The sequence below is a fragment of the Lontra canadensis genome, unplaced genomic scaffold (genome assembly GCF_010015895.1).
Source record: "Lontra canadensis isolate GAN:19392208 unplaced genomic scaffold, GSC_riverotter_1.0 scaffold67, whole genome shotgun sequence".
Lineage (NCBI taxonomy): Eukaryota > Metazoa > Chordata > Mammalia > Carnivora > Mustelidae > Lontra > Lontra canadensis.
The window spans coordinates 4,525,807-4,541,867 of record NW_022631061.1 but is presented as its reverse complement, the minus strand read 5'-3'; the positions used below and the strand labels follow the sequence as shown (position 1 = coordinate 4,541,867).

Genomic DNA, 16,061 nt, shown 5'->3' with positions numbered 1-16,061 from the left:
TCCCAGGACCTAAATCATGACCTGAGCTGAAGTCGGATGCTTAACCAACTGAGCCATCCAGGTATGCCCCCCCCCACCAAAATCAATCTTTAAAAACAGGTTTTACAGATGAAATGCCTGTAGTATGACCTAATCTCAATTATAAAGGCAAATGAGTTAAAGTGCTCTAATTTTTTCAATTCTCTGAATTCCCTATTAGCAAATCAAAATTATTAATCTCATTTTATTTAATCAGTGACCACCACTACATATTAGCTCTTTCATTGATTTTAATTCTGACATACACAGTGTCAGACATTTTTCTCTGGAAATTAACCCAACTCTCAAACAGTTCCTCTGTAGTCCAGTTCCACCAAACCTAATATTCACAGAGATATTCCACCCACTAAAATTTTTCTCAAAGGAAGATGAAATCATCTTATTAACATACAATTTAGCTATTGATAAAGGAATCGTTGCTCAAATAAAAACTAAGTTTCATTGTGCACACTCTGACACCCAGAGATATAATAATAACTCTAAATAATCTCTAAATATTTAAGAAAAGTATGTAACAAAAATAACAAAAATCACTTTTATTTTAGAACCAGCTTACATTAAACTTAGCTAGCAATTAGCTTTTTTCCTATCTTTTTTACCTTAGAGAATATAAAGTAAACAACACAAAATATTTACAGAATTGTCTACTTTGTATACAAGAAAATTAAAGCAGAAGTAGTCAAATTCTTGATTTTTATGTATCACATGCTCTGTCTCAAGAGTGATGATTGTATATATACTATGCAAAGTGATTCAGCAAGTACGAATAAAATGATTTTGAACATTGGTAATCAAAGGCCTAAACAATGCCTATAGACACTGCCTCACATTGAACAGAAGATAGATTTTAAAAAATCAAAGAACTACAGAAGGAAAACCAAAAAAGAAACTAAAGAAGGAAAGCAGGCAGTATATTTTTTAGAAAGATATAAGAGAGAGACACATACTCAAATAAGATAACTTGTCACCATCCATAAAACTACTTGCACCATTCTCTCTCACTCACACAGATATACACACCCAAAGGTACCTGAATCAGCATTTATAAATGTCAGTGGTCCTTCAAAAGCATTTGCTTCAGATTGGTCTGAATGGTTAGTTAGTCCCAATTCCTGGTCTTTCTGTGTTTTCAGTCCTTGATAAGATGTTTCATCATTTATAACATAAATAAACTTCTTTGTTTTCTTTTTCAAAGTGGATATTAAACCTGAAGTCTTCAAAGCTCCAGAAGTACGTCTGATAGTGGCTGGCCAGCTTCCATTATCAATTGAACCTAAAGAATCCTCTTTCTGTGAGCAAATAGTATATTTTTCCAGTGCACTTTCAGGGGTGTCAATTTCCTCTTTAGAGTTTAGATCAGTCATATGATTTGAGAACACTGCAATGGACATCTCTTCAGGTGATTCTCTTATTCTGAATATAGACTTTCTGATACCATGAAGTGGAGAATGTATTACAGTAGTTTCAGATATTGTTTGCTTTCCTGAAAGAACAGAATCTTCATGAGATCCAAGACACTGCTCTTCATCTATCTTATTTACCACTGTTTCCTTATTTAATGTCGTCTCTGAATACTTTGGTACACTTGAAATCTGTGGCAAAGAATTTCCCAAAGTTATAAAGTTGGTGCTTTCTTTCTCTGTAATTGTGAAGTCTCTTTCTGAATTACTTTGGTCACAAGAAGAACTATGCAGTAGAGGTGTTTTCTCCATCTGGGTTCCACTCAGACCTGAGAGAGTTAGGTGGGACCATTCAGAAGCTGAAGATGGTACAAATTCCTTGGAGATTTTCTCATTTCCACTCCCAAAGGGCTTCGGATTTGTTACGCTCCAATCTAATGGATCACTGTCATTTGGTTCCATCTCAGATAAAAATGAATGTTTATTTTCTTTCATTTGCTTTTTAGTTTCTTCACATTCATTGGTCTTTGTTTCATTGAAAATATTTTTCCTAGTCTTGCTAGTTTTTATTTTTGGTAGATTTCTCGTTTTATATTTAGGAACACATAATGAAAAACTATCTCCTTCAGAAACATCTGCAACTGTTTCATGTACTTCATCTTCTAGGACATTTGGTGTTGACTTCCCAAAATGGTCTTTGCAGCTATTTACTTTACCAAATGAATTCCCTAACATTTTCCCCAAACCTGTTTAAATTTAAAACAGAAGTATATTAATAACATTTCAAAATATAGTCATATGATTTATACTATTCTTGCAACCTTTCTCATAGAAATAGTATACACTAAATAACACAAAAAGTTGTATTTAAAGGGTTTTCCTGAGGGCTAGCTTTTTTGGGGGTGGGGACAGGAAGGGAGTGCCACCCTTCTGCTGTTCTTCTGGTAAGGACTGATTCCAATGTCCCCAAAGCCTTTTATTCATACTCCAGGTCCTAATAACCTTTCTTTATCAGCTCTGTACACTTAAAACTCACTTAATCTTACTATATATATGCAATTTAACATTCTAGGTTTTATCAAACCAGATGTTCCAAATTAATTTTGTGGCCTAGGGCACCTGGATGGTAAAGCTGGTTAAGCATTCAGCTCTTGGTTTGTGGCCCTACAATAACTGAGAGTAAAATATGATTTTATACCCCACATACACATATACACGGTTATCCAATCCTACATATTTACACAAACACATATACTAAGAAAAATGCAATATTCCTTTTTTTTAAAGATTTTATTTATTTGACATAGAGAGGGAGAGCATAAGCAAGTGTGATAGAGAGAGCACAAACTGGGGGAGGGGCAGAGGGAGAGGGAGAGGGAGAAGCAGGCTCTCCACTGAGCAGGGAGCCCAATGTGGGGCTCCATCCCAAGACCCTGGGATCATGACCTCAGCTGAAGGTAGATGCTTAACCAGCTGAGCCACCCAGGTGACCCCAAGAATGCAATATTCCAATAATCTGATTAGGTAACTTTTGGTACCCCGGATACTCTAATTACCTTGTAATTAGAAATAAAACCTTCGTATTTGTTGATTATTAGTTTTATTCTTCTCTCTGTAAGGTCTGAGTTACGGGTTTTGTTTTTGTGTCATAATAGCATCTTTTTTCTTTTCTTTTTTTTTTAAAGATTTATTTATTTGAGATAAAGAGTGCACACAAACTGGGGTAGGGGCAGGGAAAAAGGAAGAGCAGCAGATTCCTGGCTGAGCCCACCACAGGACTGGATCCCAGGACCCTGAGATCATGACCTGAGCCGAAACAAAGCATCGGGTGCTTAACTGACCAAGCCACCCAGATGCCTCTATAATAGCATCTTGAATGGTATTATCTTACCATGATTAAACATTTTCATTTAAATCAAGTTAGTTTCAGGGCACCTTGGGTGACTCAGCTGAGGGTCTGATTTCATCTCATGTCATGATCTCGGGGTCCTGGGATCCAGCCCTGCTTTGGGCTTTCTGCTCAGCTGGGAGTCGGCTTGCTCCGCTCCCTCTGCCCCTCCCCCTGCTCGTGCTCTCTCGCTCCCTCCCTCTCAAATAAATAAATATTTTAAAAAATAAATCAAGTTACCTTCTATGCACGGTATGTTCAGTAACCAAGAATGAAAGGAAAAACAAACAATGTATTTTCTCTTTAAGAAAGGAAGAGTAATACTTCAGTGATGTCAGTTAAAAATAGCAGTTCAATTAAACAGAAGAACTTACCTTGACTTTTAGCTTCTCTTTGATTTTTGTTTTCTTTGTCTGGCCCAGAAGGGATACACCTATCATTTTTCTTCAGACTTTCATCATGTTTAGGAAAACAGCTTTTAAAAATCTGCAAAAGTTATATTTTAAAGTCATTAGTATAAAAACTTTCAATATGCATTTATATTCAACCTCAGAGACAGAATTACTTCATATGAAGTCAAGAAAATCATATAAAGGATCAGGCTTAGAGACTTTCTAAAGGCTTAGATAAATCATAAATTAAGGAATGAAAAAATGCAAGATAAGTAATTTTTCAAGAATTCTAAAATTGTAAGCAACTGCAACAGCATAATCAAGTTGTTATATTTACTTACAGCAGTAGTGTCATTAGGAAATACAGCTGCAGATGCTTCCTCATCCCTGACTATAAAAAAAAAAATTCAATTTATCTATAATGTATTATACACCATACCCTAAAGTTAATGTGAAAACTTCAGTATTTTTTGGTCAGACAAGACACACTACTAAAGTAAATGGTGCATTTGAAACAAAACAAATGGTATGGTATGGTAATTAGAAAGGTCAATCAACATAAGCTACATTCAATTCCTTAGTATCACTCATAAGATGCTTCTAAGAAACTGGTTTGATGACCCTGACTTTAGGTGCTCCTATCCATGAAGACTTAGGGAATCAGATAGAGTTATGGGATCATTACTTAAAAGACAAAGCTTATAGACTTAAGCATTTATTTAGATAATATTGCTGTCTAAAAGTATACTTTATGTTAAATACTTCGTACTTTTTAACATGCTTTTACCTCTGTTATCTCATCTAAGCAACAACAAAAACCAGTTAAATTCCCAGCTAAAGAGAAATCAAAATTGAATGTATTTTTGTTAGAATAATAATTTAAAAAATCCTCGCTTGCCCATAAATGGATTTCTATAGAATACTCCTAGAACACCACTTTATGTACTTGTGATTTGTTCCAATCTACACTAAGTAGAATTATTCTGAACTACTAAAACAATTCTCAAAGACAGTATTATCTAATTACTACTTATCTTTTCATATATTCTTTTTGTCAGAAGGCTTAGAGATGACACTATACCAACATCATCTACTGTCTTACGTAATACTCAATCGCTAGTATTACCTATTAGCACAGTAGAACTAAGGGTTGGTGGTGTGGCTAAAGAACTTGACCAAGACATATCAGGATCCACCTCAGCTCCTAGACTTTCAGAAATACGTTTTGGTGTCTGACCCTGGAAATAAAGAAAATATTTATTTCACAGAAATGCACTCATGATTGAGTATTTTTTTCATTTATCATTTACTGAATGCCTACGTGAGACCGTAGGTACATATTTGTGAATCTCAGGGCAAATGTAGGACTCTGTTGTCAAATTCTCAATTATTACAGAATAAAAAACCAGGCAGAATATTTACCTTCATAAGCTTCGGTGTATGAAATAAGCTTCCACATACCACTGGGGGTAAAATGAGGGGAAAATTACTAAATTTTATATTTATTAAAATTTAAGAGTCTTCTAGAAATAAAAAGCCTTGTTTTTAATCATACCTGACTTCTCTCTTTGTGGTGTTACATGTGTACATCGTAGAAAAGGACTAAAATGAAAAAAAAAAATCACACAAACCCTTCAGGTTATCCAAAGATAACAGAAATGGCAAGAAGAAACAAAACATTAATCTTATTGAAAAAAAGGATTCTCAGTCACAATTATTAGACTTACACTACTTTCTAATATTTCGTTACTTTTTAAAAAGCAAACATCTCATGGTGTTTGCTTTATAAGTAACAAAGTAATTACTTTGTAAGTAACTACTAAATTATACTTAAAATGTCCACTTTGTAAGTAACTACCAAATTAACCAAATGTTCACTAAAAGTAATGTATAAAATTTCACAAATTTCAGCTCCTAGGAACTGTATGTTTTGAATTTAAAAATTATGTAACATGAATCTATAAAAGCATCATATTCTCTTAAACAATTCCAAGTGCACAAATAATTTATATTAAGCTGCTATTTCAAGGGCATTGCTTTTCATCATTATTTTTCTAACTAAAAAAGTCATAGAATAGATACAAAAACCAATGAATTCAACATTATAAGGAAAACAAAGTAAATGTCTCTAATGTAAAAATTATCGTATAAAGGATTCAACCTAGAAGATTATTTAAAAATAGAAAATCCTCTTTCAGGCTCTCAGTCAAAATATTAGCATGAAAATTAGATGCATTTCTATAAAACAAATAGCATATGTAGGAAAATGTTGCATTTAAATATTTTAATATAACACAACATACCTTTCACTAAGACAAGAATTTAGGGGTGGGCTGGTAACATCATTTGTTTGATCCATTTTAGACTTCATTGTGCAACAACTTTTATGTTTACTATTGGTTATATCCTTTCCTGAAACAGTACAATAATTCAGTGAGGATGTATATGCATTGGATTATGAATTTTCATTCTCTGAAAATATTTATTTTTATAAAGATTTTATTATTTCAGAGAAAGAGAGCGAGAGCACAAGCAGGGGGAGTGGCAGAGGGAGAGGGAGAAGGAGAAACAGACTCCCTGCTGAGCACAGAGCTTAATATGGGCCTTATTCCCTCTCAGGACCCTAGAGATCATGACCTGAGCCAAAGTCAGACGCTTAACTGAGCCACGCAGAAGCCCCATCCCTACAAGTATTTAAAAACAAAAAGTCTCATCTATACTGGGAGGGAGAAATGTATGTAAAGTTTAGCCTGAAATGGTTTCTCAGTTTGTTGATTCCTCCCAAAAGGGGATGTCTCAAAATTTGTCTGTCCCCATTCAACAAATATATAATATACATAAGACACTTTGGGAAATCCAATTCAAGACAGCTTTAACTTCAAAGAGTTTATAATAGAGCAGGAGGAATTTTTTGAAATTTTTTGAAATTCCACACAAGAACAGAACATTATATGTTCTAATGATTAAGTCACATGCACTATGGTATCATGGAGGCAAAGAATAATGCAAAAGACATTTACCAAAACACCAAGGAATCAAATTTGATCTGCTGAAAACCTTTCAAGATCGTGTTCTCAAGATTGGGCTTAAACTCTCCAAAACAAAACAACCCCAAAACTCCCAAGTAACAAGGACTTTCATGATCTGGCTTCTTAACTTCTCTGACAAGGACTTTCATGATCTGACTTCTTAATTTCTAGGACATTCTTTCACATTCTACTTTTCAGCCATACCCAACCACTTGCATATCCTGTAAGAACGCACTCTTTTACTCTAGGCCTTTGTACAAACGGTTTCTCTTTCTTTATTTCTCTTGATCTCAAATATCCTCTTTCAGGCTTCCATTTTGAAACTCCCTCCTCTGGAAAAATTTAGTGGTCCCTAACATGAGATTAAGTGATTGTTGCTACCACATGTTCCTGCAGAGTTTATCATACACCATTCCTACTTCCCCTACTAGAATCTGAGCTCCTTGAGGTAGAGAGCTTGTCTTTAGCAACTACAATCAATGTCTGATATTATAGTCACACCACAATTCCTGGCTGAATGAATTAGCAATGATTAGGAAATACTTCTGTTGTTGAACACATCTACTTTCTAAGCAATAATGCTCAGACAGGGTTTCTAAAGCTATATGTAGCTCTATCAAATCCCATTTATAGTTTTTCAAAATTCCTATTTTGTTTCACAAATATGGCATTCAGTTACTTATTACTCTTGTAAAAATTGATTTAAAACAATAGGTTCTTTAACTGATCCTATAATTTCCAACTGAGCAAAGTTTTGGGAAAAATAAGTCATATCAATGTTAATGAGGCAAAGACCAAACTGAGAACTCTTTGCAGTAGCACAAACAAAACACTGCTTTATATTTTCATTTCTCAAGTAACAGGAAATAGTTATAATCACTAACAAGCCAAATAAACATGTGAGTTAAAAACCCCACCTGCACAAAATACCCAACCTCTTTCTCTAATAAGAGTTTTAGTGAAAGATACTAAAAATTACCTAAATGTATTTTTTTAAAAATTTCACCTTTTCCCTGTTCACTTTAACAAAGATCTTAATCAGGAAAAAAAAACAAAAACAAACAAAAAAAAAACCAAAACCAAAACCCCGCAGTTAAATAAACCAAACAATGAGCTACTACTACACACACTTATAATAGGACGGCTCAAGTCCAAAATAAAGATCAGGTCTTGGAACAAGAAAAACTCTCATTCACTATTGATGGAAAAGCAAAATGATGCAGCCACTATGGAATTCAGTTTGCAGTTTCTTACAAAACTAAACGTATTCATACCCTAAAAGCCAGCAATCATATTCTTTGGTATTTTCCTAAATGAGTTGAAAATTTAGATCTACACAAATTAAAAACTGCACATGATACAGAAGCTTTATTCATAACTGCCAAAACCTGGAAGCAACCAAGATGTTCCTCAGTAGTTGAACAGATAAACAAAGTGGTATATGCATATACAGCATTATTCAGTGATGAAAAGAGCTATGGAGTGCCTGGGTGGCTCAGTCAGTTAAGATGTCTGACTGATTTTGACTCAGGTCATGATCTCTGGTGTCCTGGGTGGGGTCAAGCCCTGCTTCCAGCTTCACACTCAGTAGGGAGTCTGCTTTTCCCTCTCCCTCTGCCTCTCCCCAAACTTGTGCTCTCTCTCTCAAATAAATAAATAAAATCTTTAAAATCAGACAAACAAACAAAAAAATTAGGTATCAAACCATGAAATGATGTAGAGGAAACTTACATTGCTAAGTGAAAAAAGCTAGTCTGAAAAGGCCGTATACTGTCTGATTCCAGCTATATGACATTTTGAAAAAGACCACAGACAATAAAAAGATCAGTGGTTCCCAGGGTTGGGTGAGGGGTGCTATGAAACACAAGGGATTTTCAGGGCAGTGAAACGATTCTGTAGGATACTGTAATGGTGTATACATGACATTATATAATTGTCAAAATCCATAGACTGATACAGAGAATGAACTCTAATATAAACAAACAACTTCAGTTAATAATAAAGTATCAGTATTGGCTTAGCAATGAAAAACCCAAATGTAAAAAAATGAACCAGGCAAAAATAAGTTCATACCCAAATAAACATTTCCCAAGTAACCTGAGAATCTCATAAATAGGCTGAATAATGGTGAGATAAACTTGATGATTTTATGCAAAAGTAAGGATGTTGAGAAGCAGAAACAGCACATTTCCTCATGGAACTTTAGGGATAGTTCTTTTTAAAAGTAGATGTTAGAACTAAACAAGGATGTTAAAAAAACAGCTTAAGCCTTACATTTTAATTCTGAATATAAACTAAACAAAAACAAAAGGTACCAGGAAACTACAGTCAGAATTATTTATGCACTAGAACCTTAAAAATTTTAATATTTTTGCAGCAAGCCCAGAGTAGCCTTATTAACTCATTCCTATCCTTCCCTAATTATAGATAGACCAATCCCAACAGATTAAATTAGAGAATAAACCAGTGACTCTAGGTAGGTCTTCCAAGATTCAGTAGATTTGGCATTAACCGGTTTACGGTGCTTTTCCTGAGCACATTAAAAAAGATGGCTGTCCCTTTTACTATGCCCACAACATAGCACTTTGTATATGTTCCTATTATAGCATATACTACACCAGTGTATTTATTGTACTATACAAGACTGAGTTCCTGAAAGTCAAAAGTCATCTATCTATTCATCTAGTCATCAGTTTGTATCCTGAAAGCCTAGCAAGTTGCCAGGCACAAAGCAAGCATGGAATATTGAATGAATGATTCCCTCTTCTGTGTTCTGCATTTCATCTGCTAAATATTCCTTAAGGCTCTATCCTAGGCCTCATTATAATCAATTTCCTTACTACATGTGATGACTTTATCACTTTCCAAATAGAGAGTTGGTTCCTATTGCTTTCTTTTCTGCCTGTATTCTTTCAGTTTCAGTCTTATATTTCCCAAAGCCTTTGGGACATCACCTTAACGTTTTATTGTCCCAAATTGCAGTCCAAAACTCAACCTGTTTTTTTTTTTTTTTTTGATCCTCTCAAGCATTTTCACTTTTTTTTTTTTTTTAAGATTTATTTTTTCAGGGGCGCCTGGGTGGTTCAGTGGGTTAAGCCACTGCCTTCGGCTCGGGTCATGATCTCAGAGTCCTGGGATCAAGCCCCGCATGGGGCTCTCTGCTCGGCGGGGAGCCTGCTTCCTCCTCTCTCTGCCTGCCTCTCTGCCTGCTTGTGATCTCTCTGTCAAATAAATAAATAAAATCTTAAAAAAAAAAAAAAGATTTATTTTTTCATGAGAGACCGGGGAGGGGGGTGGGCTGCAGAGGCAGATGGAGAAGCAGGGTCCACACTGAGCAGGGAGCCTGATATGGAACTCGATCCCAGAACCCTGGGATCATGACCTGAGCCAAAGGCAGATGCTTAACTGACTGAGCCACCCACGTGCCCTGAAGCCTTTTTCCTCTTAAACCTGTTTTACTGCCAGTGCTTACAATGTCTATGAATGTCACCATTATATTCTTATACTCTAAACCTGTGATTTGATCCTTTCTTTGAAATCTCCAGGTCTAGACTACTGTGGGGTCTTATAGTTTCTATCTCCCATATCCACTTTCACTACCATTTCTCTAATTCAGGCACTTGGCCCCCTACCACCTGGTCTAATTGACCCCCTTGCCTTCAGTCTTTGTTTCCATGACAATCACCTGATTAGTTTAAAATGTACACCTATGAGTTTTATTTCTAGAGATTCTAATTTAGTAGATTCAGAGTATCAGGGCCCGAAATCTTCTCTTTCATTTAGCACTATAGGAGATTCTCATTATCCAGGCATCACATTTTGAAAACACATCTCCAAAGACTGCTGCCAGTTATTAGGCTTTCTTTCTTTCTTTGTTGCTCTCTTTCTTTTTCAAGGTTTTATTTTAGAGACAAGGAGAAAGAGAGAGAGAGAGAGAGAGAGAGAGAGAGCAAGTGCCTGTAAGCCGGGGGAGGGACAGAGAGAGAGAGAATCCTCAAGCAGACTCCCTGCTGAGCACAGAGCCTGATGCAGGGATTGATCCCAGGACCCTGACATCATGACCTGAGCTGAAATCAAGAGTCTGATGCTTAACTGACAGAGCCACCCAAGTGCCCCAGTTATTAGGCTTTCTAAAGCAAAACAAATACTCATTTATTCTATAATATTTTCACTGAGTAGTCACTCTGTATGCCACTTGGTATCCAACAACATATAAGAAAACCTTTGCCCACACCTAAATCCTCTTTGTATATATATTTTCTAGTACCATGAATTTCCTTTTTCCTAGCATTTGTTCCACTATAATTGCTCATGTAAGTCTCCTCCATTAGAAACTAAATGAGTATGACAGGGAAAACGACCTAAAAGATGAGCATGAGTTAGCTAGATAAAAAGATAGGAAGTAACTAACTTCTGGGTAGAGGTAACAATGCATAAAGAGACATAGAGCAAGGTGGTTTCAAAAAGAAATTCAGAATGAATGAATGGCAAATTAAGGATGGGTGAGAGGGGGATTATGGCAGCATGAGGCATGAGTTGATAGGAGACCAGATTATAAAGAATCTTGTAAATCATATTAAGGAGTTAAGATATTATCATGAAGGCAAAAGGAGGCAATCAAAGGTTTGAGGCAGGAAGTAGCATGATCAAATTTACATGGGATTTTTCTGCTCAACAACCTTTCAAATGGATTCAGTTTTTTAAAGTCTGGCAATCAATACCTGGCTCTATGTGCTCTTTTAGCCTTAGGTTAAGTTTATTGGCCCCTTTTTGACATGCAACACTCCACATGCAACACTCCAAACAATCTGAATTACTTAACATTCTCTTAATAACCTACATCATCTTCCTCATGTTTTCCCCCTGTACATTATTACTCTATGCCATCTTCAAATTTTTGAACCTCACCTATCCTGCAAGGTTTAATTCAAATGAATCACTCCCTAACTCCTCCCAAACCTATTTACAATCCTTCTTCTCAACTCTCATTGTACTTTTTGTACTTTGTTTTTCACATGTACCAAATTCAATTTTAGACTATTCTCGGTCTACTATTAATTCCCCTTATTTGAGAGTCATACTCCAAAGAAAGGGAGAATATGTCACTTAAATAGGTAATAAACATTTGATGCCTGACTATATTATCTTATTACATGATTGATTGGAATATCTGGCATATATGCCAAGGAAACAGCTCCCAAGTCAAGACATTTAAAGAAAATTGATAAAAATAACCTTCCCTGTCCTCTGTGATAACCTACAGGAATAGAATTTATTTAATTAACATCAAAACAAGTCCTACTTTTTTTTGGTAAAGGAAAGACATAATTTAACAAATCTCACTAAACAGGATATATAATGAAAGGAGGGAGGAAAAGAAGCACTAAGTACCCACGTTATTTTACTTAATCAGATATTATGTTCACAATCTCTATTTTCCAGGTGGGGAAAGTGAGCAAAAGATGTTGATTTGACCAACATGACACAATTAACAACAGAGCTAGGAGTTTTAACATAGGTTTGTCTGAATTTTTGGTTCATGTTTTTCCCTAGTTTACTGCACCACATTACTTACCTGAGTCTAATCTGTATCTACCTAATTCTTTTAAAGGAGATTGTTGGTACATTGGCACAATTAGACCTTGCTCTTGGAATATTATTGGAGTTGAAGCCAACTGATGATAAGGTTTCCTTTGTGGTGTTTTAAATAGGTTTGGTTCATAATTGATTTTATATCCAGATTCTTCTGTGGGTTCAGAATTATAGGATGGAGCTTCTAAAGAAAGTTCTTCAAACCAATTAAGACTTATAGGTCCTAAATCTGTAAGAAAAATACAAATTCCACCTTGGTTTTAATCAGTGACAAGTAAGTTCATGGACTGTAAAAATCATAATAAAGAAAAGGATGCTTGAGATTTTGACTGTAGATTACTTTCGTTAAAGCATATTTATTAAACATGTCATTAACCTGTTATCCTTCAATCTGTAGCAAGATATAACAAGGTTTACAGAAGTTACAAGGTGATTGCTCCTAGCTATATTAGCTAGCTTTTCTAAAGTTTTCTTTCTCTTATATTCATGATTCAGAGACAAAAGTCATTCATAATTCAATAATTCAATAATCAGAATGTATTCCACAGATACAATTTAATTACAATGACAATATAAAAGGATGTGATAAATCTACAGGTACAGGAACATGTAGACTCAGAAATAAAATGAAATAAAAAGAGTCCTTATTAAAGAGAAATGACAAAATCTATATCATGATCTAACCACCCTTAAAGTACTATTTCAATGTGTGGTCTGTGGACTATGGCAGGAGATAGGGAGGGGGGTGTGGGGAGATCCCCAAGACAATTTCAGGAGGTCCATGATGTAAAACATTTTCATAATAATACTAAGGCATTGTCTCTCTTTTTCACAATGCTGACATTTGTGCCACTGGTGAGTAAAACTGATGACATCTTTGCATGAGTCAAGGCAGTGGCAATAAACTGCTAGTAATTGTATTCGCATCACACACTTGTCAAAAACAAAACTGAAAAGCCAGTCCAACTTAAAATATCATTAATTAGGCAGTAAAAATTAGTCTTAGAAAGCCCAACTCTTGAGCACATCTTCTAATATTCTCTGTGATAAAATGGAAAGTATGCATAAAGCATTTTTGCATATTTAAGTATGACAGATATCTAAAAAGGCACTTGTGATGAGTTAGGAGCTGAATTAGCACTTTTTTTCCATGGAAAGCCACTTTAATAGAAAGAACAACTAATAAGTCATTTTGAGTTGGATGATTTGGTAGACATTTTCTTAAAAATGAAGTAAGTCTGTCACCCAGAAAAAAGTTTGCTGTCAATGATAAAATGGGAACTTTTATGTTTTTATTTTTTTTTAAATTTTAAAAGTAGGCTCCATGCCCAGTGCAGAGTCCAATGTGGGGCTTGAACTCATGACTCTGATATTAAGGCCTGAGCTGAGATCAAGAGTTGGACGCTTAACTGACTGAGCCACCTAGGTGCCCCCAAATAGGAGCTTTTAAAATGGAATTAGAATTTTGTTAAAACTTTATGAGCCTCTGTAAACTTGACATCTTCCTAATATTAAAAGACTTTTCTGATGAGATTTACTTAAAACGTACCAAATGTACTTTTTATAGCTTAATACAATGTGTCAATACATAGAATATCTGTGTAATTCAGAACACTGACCTTTTCCCAATGATCAGTGCCTGATGTTACAGCATGGATAAACAATTTGTTCAAAGTGCAAGAAAGACTAATAGAGTTAAATGTAACAAAGGGAAGGAAAAGTTCATGATACGATTTCCAATTCCATACTGCAACTCTTAAAACTACCACTTGTCTAGTTCTGGTATATTATCAAAGATACCTACAATTAACTGAAGACTATTAAAATACTCCTTTTCTCAACTACATTGTTGTGGAGGGCTGGCTTTTATAAAGAAAAGCCAGAAACACTATAAAACCAAAACACTCTACTGCAACAGATGAAATGCAGAAATTGGTATGAGGCTTCAGTGTCTTCTACTAAGCCAGATATTACAGAGAACTGCAAAACTGTAAAACAGAGCCACTCTTTTTGGAAGAAAAGGTATTTTTCATAAAAATGTTCATTTGTGTTAATATGCAATGGATTTTTTTTATTTTAAGTGAATTAACACACATCTTTAAAAATTCTAAGTTTTAATTTCTATATGGTAGCCTACATAAACAAAACCTCTTTGAGGTCTTCAATCCTTTTCAAGAGTGTAAAGAGATTAAAGTTTGACAACTTCTAATATAAAGTAACATTACCAATTGCTAAAAGTTCTGTGCTTTAAAAACAGTACATTCTCCTGCTAATCAAGAGGCCAGTACCTTCTTTATCCCCAGGGTTCTATAGTTACCATTTTGTTAACTGTAAATGATCATTTTCTTAACTGGATTTATGACCCCATACGAAACAGTTTACAGGAAAACAAAACGTTAGGTATTGGATTCTTCTTAGCAAGCAAGCACAGTTACATATTTTTCTGAAAACATTTTCGCAACATAAATGATCGATGTATATAAACTTTGTAATACCTGCTTCATTGCACCGCGTCTTAAAAATTTCAAAAAAAGTCGGCCTCTCTTTGCATCCAATAGGCATTTTTATCTACAATATTACTCCAACGCTAGATAAATAACTCTGCAAAAGACAACACCAAAATACACTTCACAGTGATGCAGTCCTTGTTAACCGACTCTGAAGTAAAAATCAAAAGCAGGTAAACTTGCCTAAAGTTATAGTTTATTGACTTCAGTCCCATCTTTCGAGACAATAATCAAACTTACTGCGATGATGGGAGCATTCTATATTTGTGCTGTGCCACTATCCCCATTAAGCATTTGAAATGCGGCAAGTAGGACTCAGAACAGAATTCTAAATATTTAATTTTAATTAACTAGTCACGTGTAGCTAGAGGGTGCACAGCCAACGAGGGGTCCTATTAGAGATAAATATCTTTTGACAATGTCAAATCAGTAAATCTTCGTAATACAGCAATTCCCTGGGCGTTAAGTAAGGCCGATACAGTGTGTCAGGAGCTGTGAAACATCTTCTAAAATTACAATATTCCGTTAAAGTAACTTCATCGTATTTCCAACTAAGGAAATTTCAGAGTGGGATATCTAGGGCAGCTCAGGGGCAAACCCTGGGCGGCGGGCGGGGCGCAAAGTTGGGAAGCGGAATTCCAGGGAAGGGGCGGGGCTCGCGGCTGGCAGAGACCTTCAGCGACAGGAGACCGTCAAGGTCCGGAGGCCGCGGCTCCCACCCAGGGAAAGGGAGGCGGTCCCCCTCAGCCCCACACCGCGGGAGACAAGCCTGTCGGTCTCCACCCGGCCAACACTAACCGCCTCCGGAGGTGCCGCTCTTTTTGGCCGGAGAAGGCTGACAAAAACCGCGCCAGCACTTCGATCAGAAAGCTGACCCGCAGGCTCCTTTCTGCGACGATCCACGGCTGCGCCGAGCCCTAGCAGCTCCGCCTCCGCCGATCTTATTTCAGACTCTCGCGCCAAAAGCCAGCTCTCCCGACACGTCGCGCGGTGACGCCGTGACGTAACACGCAGTGTGCGTGCGACCAGGAAGTCAGGTTCTGGGAGGGCGGCTGGCGCATCTGTGTGGCGAAAGCCAAGTCGTTGTTGGACCGCTGGACAGTCGGCCGGGAACCGCGTGAAGAGAGAGCTGGGGTGTTTGTTTTGTTTTCCCGGAGCCTTCGGAGTACGAGGCGGCGCTCCTGCCCGTGGCTGCCCACTGTGTATACTCCCCG

The 16,061-nt window shown here is 36.3% G+C and overlaps 1 protein-coding gene across 2 annotated transcripts in view; it reads right to left on the bottom strand.

The window, feature by feature from the left end:
- BRCA2 (BRCA2 DNA repair associated) overlaps positions 1 to 15,748 on the bottom strand; it is a 57,576-nt gene extending 41,828 nt beyond the window's left edge. For both annotated transcript variants that reach the window (XM_032880016.1, XM_032880017.1), the window contains exons 1-10: positions 15,646 to 15,748; positions 14,836 to 14,941; positions 12,324 to 12,569; positions 6,023 to 6,131; positions 5,275 to 5,321; positions 5,142 to 5,182; positions 4,846 to 4,957; positions 4,061 to 4,110; positions 3,702 to 3,813; positions 1,070 to 2,185 (exon numbers count right to left, since the gene is read on the bottom strand). In XM_032880016.1, the coding sequence (XP_032735907.1) occupies positions 1,070 to 2,185; positions 3,702 to 3,813; positions 4,061 to 4,110; positions 4,846 to 4,957; positions 5,142 to 5,182; positions 5,275 to 5,321; positions 6,023 to 6,131; positions 12,324 to 12,569; positions 14,836 to 14,902 (1,900 nt within the window). In that variant the 5' untranslated portion in view covers positions 14,903 to 14,941; positions 15,646 to 15,748. The remainder of the gene's footprint in view (positions 1 to 1,069; positions 2,186 to 3,701; positions 3,814 to 4,060; positions 4,111 to 4,845; positions 4,958 to 5,141; positions 5,183 to 5,274; positions 5,322 to 6,022; positions 6,132 to 12,323; positions 12,570 to 14,835; positions 14,942 to 15,645) is intronic.
- Positions 15,749 to 16,061: the final 313 nt, after the last annotated feature.